Below are 21,913 nucleotides of genomic sequence, written 5' to 3'. Positions count from 1 at the left end.
AGGACATCAGCAGCAAATTTGACTACTTTGCATTGACTTTGAATCCAGATCATTTGTGTTAATGTGAAACAGTAGTGGTTACAATACCAAGCCCTTGGGCACCCCACTTCATAGTTCTCAAAGTCAAAGAGGTTGGTTAGGGTTAGCAATCATCTTCCCATCTGAATCTATGTCGGCTACTGTTTACTAGGCTATTAGTGTACAGGTAATCCTCAAGTTTACTCGTGATAATCTATTTCATTATTTTACATGGAATGGAAGTGAAACTAATAGGTCTGTAGTTGCCTGTGCCTGTTTTGTCACCCTTTATAGAAAATGGGCACTGCATTAGGCCTTGTTACAATCTACTGGTCTATCTCCATTGTCCAGTGATTCCCTCACATTTATTGTTCGTGCCTCATTAATTTCCTCCCTAGTTTTTTTCAACTCTCTATGATAAATATCTATCTCTGATGATTTATTTGTTTCTTTCGATCCTGCTAATCAACCATCTGATCTGGGATGTTATGTGGTATAGGATGGGGCAGATGTGTTTGCAAGACAGTTTTGTCTTATGTATGTAGAATGCACAACAGGTTGGGATTATTGTAGGTGCATGTTGTATTGAAGTTCTTGCAACTACTTTTATTTCCATATTTAGAATATCTGTAACCCTTTGAGGCAGAATCAGGGTTGGCTCCAAAATATACCAAATATAATACCAAAAGCTAAAGTTTCCTCACTGTACAAACCCCCAGAGCCCCTCAGAAAATGAATTGCATACCTTCAGCACTTACACCTCTACATTCATTTCTAAATCTACTGCTGCTGCAAACGGCATTAGTATACTTTAGCTTGTTTTGCCCTGCAATTGAAGTGATTGAATGTTGGGTACATCTGCAGCTTAAGTTATGATAAACGCTTTAAGTAGGACTTATTCTTAGATGACTGGTTCCTGGTTTAAGTAACAAGTGCAATTGAGATTTCTAAAATGTATAGTTTTTGCCCAGAATGATGAAGATCAAGTCTCCTCTCTCTGCCAAAATAAACATCCCACACAAAATTAGAGCCGCTTGCAGGTTTCCAACTCAGTAGGCCCGAAGTTCAAGCCCCAGGACAGACTGTTATTCAATCTTGAGATTCAGTATTTCTCAGATTTTATCTATGGATAGAAAAACATTTCATGAGGCAAGGGGAGAAAAGCAATTTTTGGCTTACTGTGCTCAAATGATGCTTGCTCTGATCTTGGGGATAAATGACTGTTTCCATGGATTTCAGGGGAATAGGTGATTATTGAAGAGAAGTCACTCTCATCAAGGACAGGAGGAATATTTTCAGTCATTATTATTGATGAACGGAAATTTTTGATCCACCTTCTCTGGGCTGTATTTTAAATGCAGGTTTCCAACATTCAAATGGAATGGAATGTGGTTTTCCAACAGTTACCAAAGCACTGTGCTATGCAGTAATCATTTTCCAATAAATTATTGGTGCATTTTTTCATCCTGATATCTGGGTGAATTCTTCAGTTTTGGGGTTGTCTCTTTCTTCAGCGAAATCATGTATGTGATCAAAAACTAAAAAGCTCCAATGATTTTAAAATTGCCTTTTTTTCATAGTTAATTGTTATATTAATTGCATTCATTGTTAATGGTAATTTTGCTTTAAGATGAACTCAAGAACAGGACAGTTTTTGTCTCTTTTGAAATGATATTCATAGCTAGGAAAAGATTGAACGTGTCGTGCTGTAATGTCACTATAATTCAGTCAACACTGCATGCAGTGCCATATATCATACATTTGCTGCTGTTACTACTTCAATTCAAAATGACTATTTTATGCACTTTTTATTTCTTGAAAATCTATCCTTCATGGCTGTGAAATTAATTGCCAACAAATTGCAAAATGAAAAAATATATACAGTGTGGCTTTTAAATAACTTTCTGGTTTTGTAAATCACAGATAAACCAAGTTACATGAGGGAGAAAGGAATAGAAGGATATGTTAATAGGGTGAGATGAAGTAAGGTGGGAAGAGGCTCAGTAGAACATAAACACCGACATGGACCAGTTGGGCCGAATGGTCTGTTTCTGCGCTGTAAATGTTCACATACTTTAAACCCTTAAAGATTATTTCTTCAAGTTTCAAGAAATGTCTTAATTTTCCAAAAATGAGCCTTCTCTCACTTCTAAAGGTCACCATCTAACACTCACTCTATCTCCGTCATGTGATACTTGTTTTTATCAAATTTATCAATGATAGTTGCTGCTCCGCTGAACTTCACTGTCTTTTTGTTCAAGTATAAATCCTACATTTCCTTTTCTCTGCATTTCACTGTATTCAATCAAGGCTCATTGCATGATCTACTTCTCCAAGACCACTCGACTCTTGACCATCTTCAGCTTTCTTCTCCTCTTACAGCCATTCGGCTTCTAAAACCCAAGCTTATCATTACCTGACCACTGCTGCTTGATTTATTTTGACTTCTTTCACTCTTTTAAACCTTGCTTCCCTGCACTCTCAGCATTGGTCTTGGCCTATCATCTAAGTGTCTCAATGAAAAGGAACAATGGAGTCATGTGCTGATTCAGTGCACTGAACTAGGGAGTCTCAGGATGTGGATTCTTTTCTGCAGTTCCTCAAATGACAAGTGTTAAGCCTGGTTGTGCCATTGAATGAGATGTCAATGCCTTCCAATCCCTGCCTTTTAGTCACTCAGCAACCTCTCTCTTCAATTTCAGCAGTCAGTTCTGTAATGATCAATAACATGTCATTCTATAGTGGACACTAGGTGGAGCCGTAGAGCTGTATATAAGACTACACTACCCAGCTGTATATATATGTTAAGACTACATTACCCATGAGGCACTAGGCTACCCACAAGGCAACAGTCAAGATGGAAGCCTCTACAGACACTGTACCAGTCCACATGTGCTCAATAAAGTAACTAGCAAAAGCTAGCTGTGTTCATAATAAGAATGTCTATTTATTAATGAACATAAGAAGTTCTGGGCCTTTAATAATCACTCCTGCCTGTTAACTGCTCAGTGGTCTCTTCTCTTCAGCTTCAGTAGCCCATTCTTGGTGGTGAAATATGTCCCTGTTAGCTGGTTGGCACATTCTGCACAGTGAATATCCTGCCATTGACTTTATGTAACTTTAAATGTTACCTATTTATTTTAAAACCAAACATATATCAATTGAAGAAGGGTTTCAACCCGAAACGTCAACTCAATTTTCTCTCCACGGATGTTGCCTGACCTGCTGAGTTTTTCCAGCATTCTCTGTTGTTATTTTTTATATATCAATTGACGATCTGTATATTTGCAATAATAGGCTGAGTGAAAATAAATATTAGTTAAAGCTTTGCTCTTTTGCTACCATACAATGGAGTTTCATTAATTCTCAGTCCCTGAGGAAGCTGGCAAAAGGCCAAATTGAGCAGTTTTCTTCATTCCCTTTACACTGTTCAGCACCTAGATACTTGGACACATGGCATATAACTTGGGGCTGGATGGGAGGGAAGATTGAAAATGGAGAGGAAAGGGGAAAATGACCATAAACCCCATCCTCCTCCTTTAATTACCATAACCCCTTCTCCTCCTCTAATTACCATAACTCCACCTCTTTTAATTACCATAACCCTGCCTCCTCCTTTAATTACCATAACCCCTCCTTCTCCTTTAGTTACCATAACCCCACCCCCTGTAATTACCATAACCCCTCCTTTAATTAGCATAACCCCTCCTTTAGTTGCCATAACTCCTCTAATTAACATAACCCCACCTCCTCCTTTAATTCCCATAGCTGCTCCTCCTTTAGTTACCATAACCTCACCTCCTTTAATTACCATTACCCCTCCTATAATTACCATAACCCCTCCTCCTCATCTAATTACCTAACCCCTCCTCTAATTATCATAACCCCTCCTCTGATTCCCATAACCCCTCCTCCTCTGATTACCATAACCCCTCCTCCTCCTTTAGTTACCATAACCACGCCTCCTTTAATTACCATTACCCCTCTAATTACCATAACCCCTCCTCATCTAATTACCTAACCCCCCTCTAATTATCATAACCCCTCCTCCTCCCGATTACCATAACCCCTCCTCCTCATCTAATTACCTAACCCCCCTCCTCCTCTGATTACCATAACCCCTCCTCCTCTGATTACCATAACCCCTCCTCCTCTGATTACCATAACCCCTCCTCATCTAATTACCTAACCCCTCCTCTAATTATCATAACCCCTCCTCCTCTGATTACCATAAGCCCTCCTCCTTCTCTGATTACCATAACCCCTCCTCTTCCTCTAATTACCAGAACCCCTCCTCTCACTTCTCATGACCGCACCCCCATGCTTTCTCAATTCCCCCAAAGTCCTCCCCCTCTTTCATCCTTCCTTCCTCTCCCTTTGTCTTCAATCCCTTAAAACCGCAGGAGATCGACTAGTAAGCTGTAAATTGAAATAAATTAAAATAAAGCTTAACTGCTGGAAAATAATGATGGTTTAATGAATGTAAAAGAAAAACTTACCTGAGTGCCTTCTGGAGAAACAGAGCTTGGGGGAGCCCTGGTCTCACCTCGCGCAGGAAGGCCTGGCCGGTAGGCATTGGGAAGTACAGAAATCTTACAGTTTAAAAGCAATTCCAGGTGTTGCACCCAGGAGTGACTGCCAGCCATGACAAAATTATGACAAAGGAACTAAGTGCGATAAATAGGATGTACGCACTTTACATCATATATACACACTAATTTTGTGGCACTAACTTCTCTATGTACATTATCATTTTGTGAAGGTGCTACATTTAGCACAATGCAAAAAAAATTGTAAATTTTGGCTACAGCATAATTTTCTTTTGTTTTTAAATACTTGAATTCATTCTGTGTTAATTGTGCCAAATCATAAAACCTTGCTGTGATTTGCTTGTGTTTTTTTTGTTCAGTCTTTTCTTATGGGTGGAAAGTGTTGCTACATTGCAGCAGTCATTTTTTATATGTTGATTGCACTTGTGGAAACATCCATTTTTTAAAGATATTTCCTTCAGTTACACAATGTTCACAGAATCACAGAAACCCCACAGTGCAGATAGAGGCCATTTCGGCCCATCGAGCCTGCACCGACACATATCCCACCCGATCCCCGTAACCCCTACACCAACACATATCCCACCCTATCCCCGTAACCCCACGTATTTAATCCCTCTAACACTAAGGGTCAATTTATCATAGCCAATCATCCTAACCCGCACATCTTTGGACTGTTGTACGACATTTTAGACCCAAGGTTTGATAATCCAGGTAAATGTCCTGGGTGTAACTGTTTCTGACAGATGGTGAACAAATAATGGTTTCCGAAGCATAACTGTGATATTAATATATTTAATCACATGCATAATTATTGGAAAGCCTTGGGCTGGATTTTGCAGTAAAAATAACAGTGAGGCTATCAGTGTTCACCGTTATTAACGTGTAAATCAGACAGCAACTTCCAGCGACCGCACATGCGCAGTTAAACGCGTAAATCAGGAAGTTGCTGTCGGAGTTGCCCTGCTCCACCAGAAGCTGCGCGACAATGGTTTCTCACTGAAAGACTCTCCATTCAAATATATAGAAAGCCGTGAAGTTGCTGTACTTAAGTGATATATGCCCACTAAACTCGCCAGAAAAAGTTAGGGCTTGTCCATTCCAGTGTCAGTACCATTTTAATGGCGTGATCAGTCTTAATTACTGTCAAACAACCTCTCTGACACTTCAGATTTTAATTACTTTGGAGATTTTTTTTTAAATTTTAAAATGGCTTTATTTTACTATTTCTTTCTCTTTTATCTCTTTGTTAATCCATTCTTTATTTCGCTTTCTGTACCTGATTTGACATTGAATTCACTATTTTAACTTACACTTCCTGGTTTCTGACTCTATGCTGCTCATTAACGATTCTTCAAACTGATTGGTTAAGGATATACACAGTTGCTCTGTAGAGGGCGCTGTGCTTTTTCGATCGTTGGCTGACAGGAACTTCCAATGTAAAATCCCATAGAAAGTCCATGGGCAAGTGTAACGTTTGCCACTGACCGCAAAATATGGCCCCTTGTGTTTGCAGCTCGCAGCAGAAAGATTGAGTGCCTGGAAAATATTTCACCCTAAACCATGCTTAATTAATCTTGATGGAGCTGTGTGATTTTTTTTTAAACAGAATATTTCAAATTCTAAGCTTTTAAAGAACAGGGGAAAATACTCACACTGTTGATAATTATTGCAACCATTTACTGATATGTGGAAATTGCAAGTCTAAGCAATAAAGTGGTTTAACACTAGTTTGCAATTTCTGATGTAGGTTTAATACAGCAATAAATGTTTCACATTTATAGATTTAAAACACTAATGAAGCCAGTTATTCAGGGTTAGATATAATTGCCATTAATCACATGCTATATTCTGACTTAGTTGCATGGTGTACTTCACCAGAGCTCTAAATACACTCAGACTAGGCCCTAACAATACTGACATGCTAAAATCTCTGTGTTGGGCATCTTGTCCCGGACCGCATGTCCCCTTTAAAGTCCAGGACTAGCGCAGCTACAGAAGAACTAAAAATATTATCCCGTACTCCCCGTTCAAATTATTTCAGGCAACTCAAGGGAGCTCAAAATAACAGCATCTCAGAGCCATGTGTAAGCAAGTCATCAGTTGTCAACTGTTAAATTTTGCAGTTGGCGAAGCAGGTTGGTTATCAAGTCAAGCTGTTCCACCAACTGCCAGTCTAATTGCTTGTTTAGTGCAAGGTGACTGTATTGATGTGCATCTGAGTGCTAACAGCCTGCACAGCTTGAACTATTTCACAAACTCCTTCAGCGTGTGCTGGGGTGGTGGTAGATCTATCAGAAAACCACCATCGACTACATATCTTATTCTAGAACCTCTCACCTTTATGGGAAACACCTGGTTTGTGTGAAGGGTCTTCCTGACACTCAGCAGAGCACAGAAAAGACTCTAGTCCTTGGGTGACACATCTTTAGTGACTGATGTTAGTTCTCTCTTGTCAGAAGAGTGTATATTCTCATGTGCCTCATCACAGTCCTATTATTAACTCAGGGCATCATATATTTTTGGCAGTCCTGTGCAAAGATATTTTAGCTGTGTTGGGTTTATGTCCATACATGGTCCAAGACTTCAAACACCCTTCTGATGTTCAGATATTTTATACCAAAAATGGTATATTTATGTTTTAAATGATTGTTTTACCAGACTGAATAGTTCAGTCAAACAATGGTTGTCTTTTTCTGCCTTTTACTATTAATTGACATCAGATTAATTTGCATAATGTTACTGTTGGTTGTAAATCTGAATCTTTTTAACTAATATATCTGGGTAAATTAATATGATTTGTTTCAGATTATGCAATGTTTCCAGTTGGGCAGCGAACCAATCTACCATGGAAACTTATTATTTTTGTGGCAAATTTAAATTTATGTTTTCCATGGGGAAATCCAGTACACAAAAATATATTTAGCTTAATTATGTGGAGTGTATGGATAGCAGAGTTTGAATTCTGAATTTAAATTTACTACGAAAATACTCACACCACCCGCCCACACACAACTTTCTTATTATGGTAATGCCGTTGAATGTCATGGGGAGGTGATTAGACTCTTGCTTGTTGGAGATAGTCATTGCCTGGCACATTACCTGCAAATTTAAACAGTTCTACAGTAAAGTAAAAGTAAAATACTGCAGGTGCTGGAAATCTGAAATAAAACCAGAAAATGCTGGAAAACACAGAGCAGGCCAGGCAGCATCTGTGGAGAGAGAAGCAGAGTTGACAGCCTGAATTTAATGGGTAGGCGGGTTGGGAGTGGGGGGCTGCTCCGAAGTGGTATTCATGGAACCTCCTCCTCCCGTTAGTTGTTTAATGGTCCACCACCATTCACGACTGAAAGTGGCAGGACTGCAGAGCTTTGATCTGATCCGTTGATTGTGGGATCGCTTAGTCCTGTCTATAGCATGCTGTTTCCACTTTTTAGCATGCATGTAGTCCTGTGTTGCAGCTTCCCCAGGTTGGCAGGGAGCAGCACGGGAGCTAGGAAGCAGCATGGGGGTGGGTGGTGGGATGTCAGGAATGATCGGGGGCTGGGAGCAGCACGGTGGAACATAGGAACAGGAATAGGCCATTTAGCCCCTCGAACCTATTCTACCATTCAATTAGAACATGGCTGATCTGCGACCTAACTCCATATACCTGCCTTTGCCCCACATCCCATAATACCTTTGGTTAACAAAAATCTATCAATCTCAGATTTAAAATTAACAATTGACCTCGCATCAGTTGCCGTTTGCAGAAGAGAGTTCCAAACTTCTAACAACCTTTGTGTGCAGAAGTGTTTCCCAATTTCACTCCTGAAAGGTCTGGCTCTAATTTTTAGACTATGCCCCCTAGTCCTAGACTCCCCAACCAGCGGAAATAGTTTCTTTCTATCTACCCTAGCTGTTCCCCTTAATAATGGCTGATGCGGGTGGGGTGGGGTCAGAAACAATTGTGGGCCAGGAGCAGCACGGGATTGTGGGGGGGTCGGGAACGATCGGGGGCCGGGAGCAGCATGGGTGAGGGGGGGTTGGGAACGATCGGGGGCTGGGAGCAGCACGGGATTGTGGGGGTTCAGAACGATCTGGGGCCGGGAGCAGCACGGGATTGTGGGGGGGTGGGTCAGGAACGATCGGGGGTCGGGAACGCTTGAGGGCCGGGAGCAGCACGGGTGAGGGGGGGTCGGGAATGATCGGGGGTCGGGAACGATCGGGGGTCGGGAGCAGCACGGGTGGGGGGTGTCGGGAACGATCGGGGGTCGGGAGCAGCATGAGATTGTGGGGGTGTCGAGAATGATTGGCGGCCGGGGGAGGGGTGTTAGGGAACAATCAGCGGCCGGAGGAGCTGGGGGAGGGATTAGGGAACAATCGGCGGGGGAGGGGCCGGAGGAGCGGGGTTTTGGATGGGTGGGGGGTCGGCAACGATCAGGGGCCGGAGGAGAAGTGAGGAGTTCGGAGCATCATCGGAGGGCCAGGAGGAGCGGAGGGGTAGGCAGATGACATCAGAGGGCTGGAGGAGCATGGGGGGGGATCGGAGGCCTGGGGCTGGGGGGGATTGGAGGCCTCGTTCGGGGTTCTCCGATCGCGGGTGGTTGGTTAGGCAGGGACGCTGGATCCAGGAGATAAGTGTAAAGGCACTTTCCTCCTGGATCCAGCAGCCCTAGCCTTACTTTAGCTGGCAAGTTTCACGAGGCATGCAAAACCCAACCAGCTAAAGTTAAATTCAAAATGGAGGTTAAATCAGAGGCTCCAGCCTCATTAAAATATTTAAATGGATGACCTGCTTCCTGGGAGTGGGTTGGCTGCCCGCCTCTGTTAAAACCAGAAGTGGGCGGGTTGGAGGCGGATTCTGGTCGGGATTTTTAACACTTTAACTTCCCATACGACCCCAACCCACCCTTTTTTTTAGGTTAAAATTCCCCCCAATGTTTCAGGTCAGTGACCTTTCATCAGAGCTGCAGTACAGCAAAGTACTTCATGCCACTTAACTGTCTAATGTGCCTTAATTTCCAATGGTCCAAATACAGCTCCCCAGAACTTGAAATCATATTAGTGTATTTGGGTCAGATTACTGGAATATTGTAAATTGCATGTGTGAAATTATAATATTACATAATATCAAATGGGCCAGTTGACTGTTTTTGCATTGATGCAAAGTGATTTCAGACACATGGAGACAAAACTCAAGAATGCTCTTGATGATCTCGCTGCAGGCCACGCGAAAGGCCCAAGTATGTGTGATCACCCTCAGGCGATAGTCTCAAATCATTTGAGCCCCAAGCCAGCTGCAGTATAACTACTTACTGTACTTGAATTCTTCCCCACAACATTAAAAATGTATCTGACATTCAGACGCTATTGAGTGAGTGGAGCTTACACATCTGTTTTAGCTGGGCTGGGTCTACCAGCTCTACGTTGAACTCTGCAGGTACCACTCTGAGGCAGCTCTCTACGGCATATGTAAAACCCAACTGTTGGGAAACAGAGATGGTTTTCTGGTTGGTATTTAAAATCAAAAATGAAGATTGATCAAGCATTCCACATTTTTAAGATGACCACTATACAGAGAAGTTCATTATGGACTTTGCATAAGGATGGAAAGTAAAAAGTGTGCACATCAATGAATTGCTGAGTGCAAGTGTTGAATTAAATCTCAACAAAATGAACAGTTATGACAGAATTTTATTACTGTCTTAAACAGCAAGGTCCCATTTAAAGATAAACCATCAAAATTTGGGGTTTGATGACAATGGAATACAGTTTGAATCCTCTTTAACCGGGAGTTAATCATCCTTCTGAGACAGGCAGTATCATTATTGAGCAGATCACCTTTTTACCTTCATGTTGTCCACTATCAATGAAGTTCTGTTGATAAGCAAAGACATTACACCATTCAGCACCAGGCATCCTTTATCCCACGCAGTGGGGTAGACCTTGATTTTGTGCAATAGTGTAAAACGGCTGATAGCGAGTCGGCAGCCCGTTTTACATCTCTCCAGATTTTTATTTCCAGTAACTTAAAGGGAAGAAAAAATCAGAAGAGATGTACAACGGGCTGCCGACTCACTATTACTCGTTTTACACTATCGCACAAAGTCGAGATCTACCCCAGTATGTCATTCAAGTACTCCAGCTTTGGGCTGGGATCGTGCTTCAGTGAACTCTCCCTGCTCCAGTTTGATGTTTTGCCCCATGAGGACCCTGTTAGTAAAAAAAAATTAGACTTGAATCCACTTGTATCTTTTGCATGGAGCATTGGTTTTGTTCTGTCAACTGAAAATGAGTGAGTTAGATACTAACTCCGCAAGACAAACTAGAGCAAACATTACAGTTGCATAGCACAGATCAAAACTTTATTTTATCAATTCATAATATGCAACAACATTACAATGTTTAAGCACCCAGATGACCGGAGTGTAAATCCTGTCTGTCTCTCTCACTCTCTCTCTCTCTGTCTCTCTCACTCTCTCTCTCAGTGTGAAATTAAATGGTTGATGTTGATTCATTGATTTAACTATTTGGAAAATGGATAAGATTTGAGAGTTGTTGAAATAAAAACATGTAAACCTGGGGGGAAAAATTGAGTCGTGCCCCCTCTGGGGTGCTAACTTCGCCAGGGCGCTACTTTTAACGCCCCGAAAAAATTAGCGCCCCGACGGCCGAAATTGAATGGTAGCGCCCCAAGAGGGAAGCAGCGCCCCATCGCCCTCTTGGGGCGCTGCGAGGGAATATCGTGGCGCTCAAGGGGAGGGACCTGGCACAGCGCGTCAAGGCGCCCAGCTGGGCCACCAGGGATAGGGAGTGCCGGCAAACGAGCCTGACACTCAAGAGGAGTGCCAGGCTCATGGAGAGCAGCCGGCACCCCACGGGGGTGGGGGGGGCTTCACAGGTACGGCAAAGTGGCCAGGTGCTGGCAGGCAGCCAGCAACAAAAATGGCCGCCCGCCACCTCGCCTTTAACTAGCGCCGTTCCGGCCGCAGGTGGGCCCCCTGACCCCATCAGACATAGCATCCAGCGGTAAGTCAGGGGGCGCCACCGAAGATCGTGGCTGGGGCGCGAGTGGGGCGCTGCGCACGGCAATGACGCTATCGCCGGCAGGGCTCTAACAGTTACCGCTGCTGCTAACCTCCCGCTGAATTTCACGGGAGGCGCTGGCGATGCTGCGCCCGGGCGCTAGTTGCTTTGCGCCCCATTAGCGCCCTCTTAGGGCGCTAATGAGAGACGCAAAGCAACCGAATATTTCCCTCCTGATCTTTTAATTAATTGCACATATAAATTGTAGATCTTTTTGAAAATTATTCTTTACGCTATCATTAGTGAAAGAATATGCCCAGATATCCCATGACACTGCTTTCGGCTCCTTTATAACTACAGAAGTGCTAACCACGCAATGATCAATATTTTGTTACTAAGTCTGAGCTGTATCTTTTTAAGGCCACAAAGTCAAATTGTTGAATATTTCGCCTAAGATCATTCATAGTTTATTTCATTAGTCAAGGAACCTTGAAAATTGAAATGTGCTTATTAGCTTCAGTCTCCAGCACACAACATTTTAACATTCTTTTGTCCATGTAACAAAGTGTGACATCTGCATGTGAGAATGTACAGGTTTCATTAGGGTGCTAGCAGATGTCCTATGGCATTGTTCATGTTGAGATGGAAATTGCGCTATTACAAGTGGGGTGAAAAAGGTTGCGGTTTTACTTACCTCGGCGGGTCCCGACCCCGCTGCTGTCTCCATCCTGCTGCATAAAACGACTTTCCGTTGATTGAGCTTGTTAAGCCGCCCAGCTCGTTATCCGGCCCAATTAGAGGAAGCGGGTCTGGTGACGTCATTTCATGACGCGTCATCAGCCAGTTTCCTTAAAGGGACCATGTCCACATTTGTCTTGACATTTGTGTTGTCAGTGTTCTGCAGCATTGAGGTGCTGCAAACAATGACTGTACAAAGGCACAGGGCTGCACCCAGGCTCTCCCATGATTCCCTGCATATGCTTATGCAGGGAGTCACCGCAGGCAGGGAGGTCCTCTTCCCTTCCCATGGGTGGAAGAGACCTCCCCAGGAGATCAACACAGCCTGGTTGCACATTGCAGAGGAGGGCACAAGCAGGGATGTGGTCAGGAGGACGTGGGTGCAGTGCCGCAAACGTTTCAATTATCTCAGTAAATCATGAAACGTTAGTACAAAGCCACACTCAGCCTCATCCTGCTGTGCCACTCATCACATCCCCATCTCTCTGCCTTCCCTGCCCTACTTCTGCACATCCTTACACCAACTTACCTTGCACCTCCACCCATCCCTCTCTATCTACATTATCACATCCCCATCTCACTAGCCACCCCTCATCCTAGTGCAGTCATACCAACTAACAACACACAAGGGTAGGCACTTGGGTGTTTTATGCAATGTTCATGTAAAGTTTCTGTTAATGTGGTGTCAAACATTGAAACGTTTATTTTCAACACTTTGCGTTCTTGGACAGATTTGTGTGCACCTTTGGAAGTGGCTTAGTGAGTTGCAGTGAATGGTGAGACATAACGGTCCCCCCACAATGGTGATGAGTGTGAAAGGAATGGCTTGGGCATTGTAGGGATGCTTTATGGTGTTGGTGTGGGGTGGTGCCAACCTGGCAGCCAGGGTTGTACAGAGTCAAGTGAACTAAATCTGGCCATGGTGAGGCCATCCCTGGCCTCCCGGGCAGCAATGTGCTCGGGTGCTGATGCCCTGTGTCCTATGCAGCATCAGTTGATTGCGGAGAAGGTTGGTGTTGCTGTTGGTGCTGCTGGTGTGCCTGGTGCTGCTGCTGTTGGGGTGATCATGGTGGGATTCTGAGGGCCATGATGAGAGAGTGTGAAGGGCACCCATGTTGATGGAATAGATGGCAGGTGAAGTACAGATGACAGAAGCATTCTGTCAATGGTGAGAGAGTTCTTCCAATGAGGTGAGAGTGGTTGGAGAGTGGAAAGTGGAAAGCCTGCAGAATCTGTGCTGGAAATAGAGTGAGAAAAAGCTACTGCCTGAGGAAAGTGAATATCAGTCAGGTGGGAGCTTTTACTGTACATTTGAAGCTGTCAAGTAATCAGCTGGAGCAATGGCCATTGAACTCACGCCTCAGCTTGAGAGCCGTGGTCTGTGCACAGCAGGGATCCCGTGGTCATGACGTTAAAGACAAAAGGTAAATGAAAAAAGGCTGTTAAGCATCTGTCAACTAGATGCTAATCATTTTAATTAGGCCCCCCCACTGCTGCCGGTTGGGTCTGCTCAGCATTGACAGACCCAACATTGGAAAAGGTGCGTGGTGGTGGGTTCAAAGCGGGGTCCCAACCCATTGTGGAAAGAAAAACACTTTCCCACCCAAGCCGCCATTGATCCCACCCACTAACACCCAGAAAATTTTGGCCATAGTTTCTGAGACAATGTTGCCCTTGTTAATGCAGCTGATAAATAAATTCCTAGTACCATTGTGTAAACAATCATTCTTTTCTAATTCTCAGTGTAAGCAAAATAAAGCACCGGTGCTCTAATCATTCACCTGTCTATAGTTCTCTGAAGTAAAGAGTAAGCACGTGTTATGAAACTTTCCCTCAAAAAGCCTCTCAAATTAGTTTCCATGTTGTTTTCAAATCATTTGGAGAAACAGAGAAAATGTAACACGTCAGTTCTTGGACTGAGATAAAATAAACCTTCCTGCAAACAATCAGTACTTTTGAATTCTCAGGATAAACAATGTTAGGGACTGGTGCTTTAGTTAGCCCATTTGTATGAGTCTCTCTGAAGTAATAAATAAAGACTTATTAATAGTTAATACCTCAGACATTTTTTTAAATTCATACTCCAGCTAGTTTGCAGATCATTTTGATAAATAAAGAAATTTGTAAATTCTGTTACAACATGCCTCCCATTAGTGCCCCAAAGCACCTGGCGCCTGGGCGCAGTGTCACTAACGCCTCCCGCGAAATTCAGTAGCCGGTAGCGCCCCATCATCGTCCTGCACAGCACCCCGCTCGCGCCCTGGCCACAAACTTGGCTCGCCCACCCCCTGACCTACCGCCAGACACTATGGGCTTGATTTTGCCAGGCCCGAGGAGGCGGGATTGAAGGCGTGTGAGGTGATAAAATCGCAAAAATTGGCAGGCGGGCCCGATCCCGTCTCCATCCCGCCTCCAAGCAATTTTCCCAAATGCGTGTTTTCTGACCCCGTTTCCATCCCCTTAAGGCCCTTAACAACCAGTTAAGTGCCTCTATAATCCCATTTTGAGAGGCCTTTCTGATTTTACCATTTTTCCCACATCCTGCACGTCTCCTCTGGAACATGCCAGTGAATCCTGGCGGCCCCACAAGTGGACTGCTTACTACCAGCTGCAGCTCCACCATTAAAAAGGAGTTTTCAGCAATCATCATTTTCAGGTGGCAGCACTGTGTTGTCTCAGGTCGGGGGGAACATTTAGCAGGCATACCCATTGTTGTGGAAGTTTGGAGCCTGACACCCATCTCCAGTGTGACCTCCTGGGAAACCCCTCTGGCCACCTTGACTGAGCGCTTCCTCAATTGAGGCATATACCAGAAGCATGGGAACCATTTATTTAATAAGCAACTGATGGCTTTTCAAAATTAAACACAACATTACACCCAAGTGACTACCCTTGTGACTACTTGTGCATTATCTTCCTCTTATGCGTGCTCCTACGTGGTGCTTCCCCTGTGGCTTCAGCAGATGTGGAGGCCCCTTGCGCACTTTCTTGCTGCTCCTGTCTCGACACCTTTGGCGGGCGACCTCTGGCGTTGCGAACCTGTGAGGGCTCGGCAACAGTCTGCTGCTTCTGCGGCTGTGCAGGGGTTGAGACGCCGATCTCAGTTGGGTGGGGACTCTGGTGGGGCTCTGACCGAGGGCTCTGCAGTGGCATGGTCGTGTGAGCGCTCGGAGAGGAGCCCCCACTTCCTTGTTGTATGCCACCAACATCCCTCTCATGGGTCAGCCCCACTTCAGAGCTAGCAAGTGGCTGGACAGCACCTTGCTGCACTGCAGGGGGCCATGAGTACCCGTTTCTGCACTGGAAGTCCTACTCCAGAGGACTTGCATGAAGGTCTGGTTTGTTTGCTGAATAGCTGACCATCACTCCTCTAGAGATGTCAGTCTATTCTGAACAATTACCATGTTTTCCATACCCTGGCAACTAAGCTCCTCTATGGACGTAGCCATCCTCTCCTCTACTGTAGCCAGCCTTACCATGGAGGTAGCCATTCTTTCCAAGGAGGTTGCCATCCTTTCCGTGGTGATGCATTCATGCGCCATCGCCTCCACAAAGGTTCTGCTCATGTTAGCGATGGACTCCTCCATTCGCTCCACACACTCAGCGACCCTGGAGACAAAACCCGCCAGAGACTCCTGTACCTGTTCCTGGCGTTCCAGCACCACTCTCCTTCTGGATGGACCCGGAGGCACAGGGTCGACATGCAGCGGAGCCAAGCTGGGAGCGTCCTCTCCACTGCGATGAGGACTCTCCACTGCTGTCCCTGTCTCCACCATCTGCTGATGCTCACTTGTGAGTTGTGATACACCAGGTGACAACACTACTCTATCTCGCGAAGGTCCCACCGAGGTGTGAATGTCTGCGCTGTGCAGGGTGCGCTTAATTCTGCTGATGGAGCGCCCTCAGAGGTTGCAGCTTCCTCTGAGGTGTCTGGAAGCTCAGGCTCTTCCTCCTGGACAGTGGGGACGGTGGCTTTCGATGGTCCTGTGGGGGAGTAAAGGAAAGAGTTAGAGATGTGAGGTAAAGGTTGCATGCACATTGAATTGTGCAGATGATCATAAGTCAATCTGTTCGAGCATCAGAATCATTATCAGTCACTCATGCACCGTCAATGAGAGAGATGCCAATCTATTCTGTCACCAGCTTGTTGTGATGCGCCCGCCTGTCCGTCCCCCACTTGGGAATCCTCCTCGATCCTGACAATTTCCAGGGCCGCCTCCTCCAAGGTGGTGAGCTGGGCTACTGAGGGTGGCCCTCCTCCTGTCCTCGCTCTTTCCCTCTTATTGTGGGCTCTCTTTTCCTGCAATGAGGGACACAAGTGGAGTTTGAGTGAGAATGAAGGAGTGAGTGTAGAGAATCTATAGCATAGATGCTTAGAAGGAGACAAAGAGCCCTCCCTGTGTGTTGTAAGTTGTTGTCATTGTGTCACAGTGATAGGGAGTGTAAGGGCTGCGTGGTCGAATAGTTAAGTGACTGTAACCATAGAGAGAGAGGGAATGGGTAAGGGTGCAGGGCTGTCAGTGTCTAGTGGAATGTGGAGGAAGAGGTTGGCAAAGCAGAGTGCTGGTGAGGAGAGGCGATGGGGATGAGATTGAGGGTGATGAGAAAGTCATACTCACTTTTCCTGTACGGAGAAGGTCATGAAACCTCTTCCTGCACTGCAGCCAAGTTCTGCGGCACATAGAGATGGCATTGACCTCCTGGGCCACTTGCAGCCACACAGCTTTAGTCTGTTGCGGTGGGTTTTTTCTCCCTGAGGAAGGGAAGAGCACCTCCTTATTAGATCTTGCTCCCTGCACCAGAGCTTGGAGGGAGGGCTCATCAAAGCGAGGTGCACACGTTTGCTTGCTGGTGGACATGGTCGGTAAATGAAGTCCTTCATACAATGTCCAAAGCATTTCCAGTCTCCAGAAGAAGCAAGGCTGCTTGCAGGCCTTAAATCCAGCAGCATTGATGACGTCATCGGAGGCAACTTTCTGTATGAAAAGACTCATTGGGCCAGGGGTTCCCACATGCAGGAAATCAAGTGCCCAATTAGGGGAAAATCCCACCTTTTCAGCACTTCACTTAGGAGTCGGGGTCCTGACACGATTGCCACCTGACATGCCCCAGCCCGCCCACACTGACAAAATCCAGTCCTATGTCTGAGGATCAGGGTGCCGTGTTTGCAGCCGGGGCGGCGCAAATTAAAGGGCAGGTGCCGGGCGGCCATTTTTTTGGGGCCGCCTGCCAGCACCTGTCCCCTCTTGCCTTCTCCTGCGGGGTGCCGGCCATGATCTGTCAGCCCGGCACTCATCTTGAGTGCCACTCCCCGGTGGTCCAGCAGGGCACGGTGCGCGCTGTGCTAGGCCCCTTCCCTTTAATCCGGGGCGGGAGGCCTAAAGTACCATGGCGCTACATGCCTACGCACGTGGCACTGCTGCACGTAGCGCCGCGATATTCGATGGTAGCGCCCCAAGAGGGAGGGGGAGCGCTTCCAGTAGCGCCCCGCCTCCTGCTTGGGGCGCTACCATTCAATTTCGGGCTCGGGGGTTCTAACCTTTTCGGGGCACTAAAAGTAGCACCCCGGTGAAGTTAGTGCCCCAAATGGGGCGCGACCCAATTTTTCCCCCTTACTCTCTCCACCCTGGTTGTTCCCCTTGGTACAGCCCCCATATTCGTTCCCTTAAGTCCAAGTGACAGATTTGAACATTTATGGCATACAACTGGTTTCACACCAGGTGCAACATATGTCCAATATGGTGTGCAACTATATTTTAAGAGTATTTAGGTGGTTTATTGAACCTCCAGGGTACTTCACAGACTTATTTTTGACCCATCAATCATGCATCACTGTGTCATAACATTAAAATTAGCTGCCCAGGGAGCACAGCTCTGCATGTACCTCCAATGATATAAATACAACCCTTCTTTATCAGTCAGCTCAGTGCAACTGTAGTGAGAGGCAGCCACCAGTGTAAAGCTGCCAGCTGTGCATCAGAAACAGGTATCTGTAGTTTGACAACAGCCTTGATTAAGATGTTCAGATGATAAAATTGAAGCCTTTCAATCGTTCCATTATTTCCATATTTGTTTTCTGAAATACCTTCACAGCCTCTGAAAGTTGGAGTTCACACTGTGCTCATGTGAGAATATCTGTAGTTGTGTGTTACACCCCGTTCTACATTGCAACCAGTAACAGTTGCGGAATAAACAAATATTTCACCAGGTGGCAGTAGATTCCAGTTCATTCACGCTTGAGATGGTCTTGTGAAACTACTTTATTCTTGCATCTTGCTGAAATAACAACAGTAGCGAACTATTACTGGTGTGATGTCCCAGGTGAACACCTATTAATGAGGGTGAGGAGAGAACAGTAAACCTTCACCGTTCAGTGTATTTTTCAGTTGAGACATTTCATCCCACAATGTGAAGATTCTTTGTCATCATTTCACATTTACTTTTTTGTCTTTAATTATTTACCAGACATCAAATATTAATTGTATGTTTGATCTTGAACCCATCACAAGACATATTCATAAAAAAAACTTCTGGAATAATACATAAATTTCAGCAGTTTAGCTGATTGTGCATTAGAATCATTAACAAATTAGAGTCGCTAACACGCCTTGTCCCCATACCCATCCTAGATTTGAGTACAGAATTACACATATATATAACTTTGCATTGCCAACATGAAAACTAAAGATTCAGTGCTGTGCAGATTTCACCTGACCCAAAAAAGTGTTAAACCTTAATGCAAAAAATTCTGCTTTGCTTTTTCAAAAAAGAGTTTTTAAAATTTATTCAAAATAAAAACTAAAAGTGCACTGAATTAATATGACATTAAATGGATACCAGTCCTCTTTACTCTCTTGACAGCCTCAGCTATTGTTTCTCTGATATTTATCTTCCATTGGATCAATCGAAGTATGGGGCAATCTATCCAATAAACAAGAACACTTTTTAATAGCATAAATAGTTGAACCTCAAGGTGATAAATACATGAGCAAGATTTTTGCAACGGTGAGAGCCTCAAGAGTGAAAACAAACATTGTTGGTAACTGAACAGGTGTGGGGAAAGGTCTGAGCTCATAGTCGAGCAGTGCAACAAAATTCTGCACCTCCAGTTTTAGCAAGAACTGCTGCTGGTGTCAAGATCAGAGGCACATAGGTGCTGCTGGAGCCAAGGGTATGGCATTAGTTTAATCAACATTAACCTGGAGGAAATTGTGGCTCATCCAATGAATTTTCACGTTGGGTGTGATGGGGTGATGTAATCTGTGCTATCTTCATAAATACTTAATCAAGTTTAGCTTCTCAGAGTTTTTGAAGTTTTTTTATTAATCGTATTTAATAAATATATTTGTTTGATTTGTAGCCCTGATGACCTGCTGAATGCTCTCAATGAAGGCATAAGTCGTGCTGATATCATCATTACTTCAGGGGGTGTATCCATGGGAGAAAAGGTAATCGACTTGAAATATAAATGTATATATATTAAAATACAAGTTAATTTAAAATTACGTGAATTGAATTGGATACATATGGATTGATCGGTGGAAGAATACTCATGATTCCTCTCAACTCAGAACTGGAAGGTTCCTACCTTGTGACCCTTGCACCAGCCCATAGCATATTCCTTGAGGGATGAAAGATGGGGATTGTAACAAATAATTTAATAGAAAAGCTATTTTAAGCATATTGGATTCTTAGATTACGTGATAACAATCAAACTTTGCAGACAGATGTAAAACTCCATTGGAGTCACAAAACCCAATTTTATATTCACTTTTATTAACAGTTTTATGTCACAAATACTACACGTTTCCAGCATACATAAGAACATAAGACGTAGGAGCAGGAGTAGGTCATTTGGCCCCTCGAGCCTGTTCCGCCATTCAATAAGATCATGGCTGATCTGATCTTGGCCTCAACTCCATTTCCCTGCCCGCTCCCCATAACCCTTATCATTCAAAAATCTGTCAATCGCCACCTTAAATATATTCAATGACCCAGCCTCCACAGCTCTCTGGGGAAGAGAATTCCAAAGATTCACGACCCTCTGAGAGAAGAAATTTCACCTCATTTCCAATTTAAAAGGGTGCCCCCTTATTCTGAAATTATGCCCCCTAGTTCTAGATTCCCCCACGAAGGGAAACATCCTCTCTGCATCTATCGTGTCAAGCCCCTTCAGAATCTTATATGTTTCAATAAGATCCCCTCTCATTCTTCTAAACTCCAATGAGTATAGGCCCAACCTACTCAACCTTTCTTCATGAGACAACCCCTTCATCTCCGGAATCAACCTCGTGAACCTTCTCTGAACTGCCTCCAATGCAAGTACATCCTTCCTTAAATAAGGAGACCAAAACTGTACGTAGTACTCCAGGTGTGGTCTCACCAGCGCTCTGTACAGTTGTAACAGGACTTCCCTACTTTTATACTCCATTCCCTTTGCAATAAAGGCTAACATACCATTTGCTTTCCTAATTACTTGCTGTACCTGCATGCTAACTTTTTGTGATTCATATACAAGGACCCCCAGATCCCTCTGTACCTCAGCATTTTGTAATCTCTCCCCATTTAAATAATTTACTTTTTTATTTTTCCTACCAAAGTGGATAACCTCGCATCTTCCCACATTAAACTCCATCTGCCATTTTTTGCCCACTCACTTAACCTAGCTATACCCCTTTGGATATTCTTTGCATCCTCCACACAATTTGCTTTCCCACCTATCTTGGTATCATCAGCAAATTTGGCTGCATTACACTCAGTCCCTTCATCCAAGTCATTAACATAGATTGTAAATAGTTGAGGCCCCAGCACCGATCCCTGTGGCACACCACTAGTTACAGTTTGCCAACCTGAAAATGACCCATTTATCCCGATTCTCTGTTTTCTGTTAGTTAGCCAATCCTCTATCCATGCTAATATATTACCCCCAACCCCGTGAGCTCTTATCTTGTGTAGTAACCTTTTATGTGGCACCTTATCGAATGCCTTCTGGAAATCCAAATACACGACATCTTCTGGTTCCCCTTTATCCACCCTGCTCGTTACATCCTCAAAGAACTCTGGCAAATTTGTCAAACATGATTTCCCTTTCATAAAACCATGCTGACTCTGTTTGACTATATTATGATTTTCTAAATATCCTGCTATCACTTCCTTAATGATGGACTCCAGCATTTTCCCAATGACAGATGTTAGGCTAACTTGTCGATAGTTGCCTGCTTTCTGTCTCCCTCCTTTCTTAAATAGGGGCATTACATTTGCGGTTTTCCAGTCCGCTGGGACCTCTCCAGAATCCAGGGAATTTTGGTAGATTACAACCAATGCATCCACTATCTCTGCAGCCACCTCTTTTAAGACTCTAGGATGCAGGTCATTGGGTCCAGGGGACTTGTCCACCTTTAGTCCCATTAGTTTGCCTAGTAATTTCTCTCTAGTGATAGTGATTGTTTTAAGTTCCCCACCCCACCTCAATAGCCCCTTGATTATCCATTATTGGGATGCTTTTAGTGTCTTCTACCGTGAAGACTGATACAAAATATTGTTCAAGGTCTCCGCCATTTCCCTGTTTCCCATTATTAATTCCCCAGACTCATCCTCTA

The 21,913-nt window shown here is 44.4% G+C and overlaps 1 protein-coding gene across 4 annotated transcripts in view; it reads left to right on the top strand.

Annotated features, from left to right (window-relative positions):
- Positions 1–21,913, top strand: part of LOC147109516 (gephyrin) — a 164,770-nt gene that overhangs the window by 95,246 nt on the left and 47,611 nt on the right. For all 4 annotated transcript variants that reach the window (XM_086003527.1, XM_086003525.1, XM_086003528.1 and 1 more), the window contains one exon: positions 19,675–19,762. In XM_086003527.1, coding sequence (XP_085859653.1) covers positions 19,675–19,762 — 88 coding nt within the window. The remainder of the gene's footprint in view (positions 1–19,674; positions 19,763–21,913) is intronic.

Source organism: Somniosus microcephalus, chromosome 12 (assembly GCF_052327205.1).
Source record: "Somniosus microcephalus isolate GS21.2 chromosome 12, FLI_Smic_1.0, whole genome shotgun sequence".
Lineage (NCBI taxonomy): Eukaryota > Metazoa > Chordata > Chondrichthyes > Squaliformes > Somniosidae > Somniosus > Somniosus microcephalus.
The sequence above is the reverse complement of the archived record's forward strand: the minus strand, read 5'-3'. Positions and strand labels throughout refer to the sequence as shown.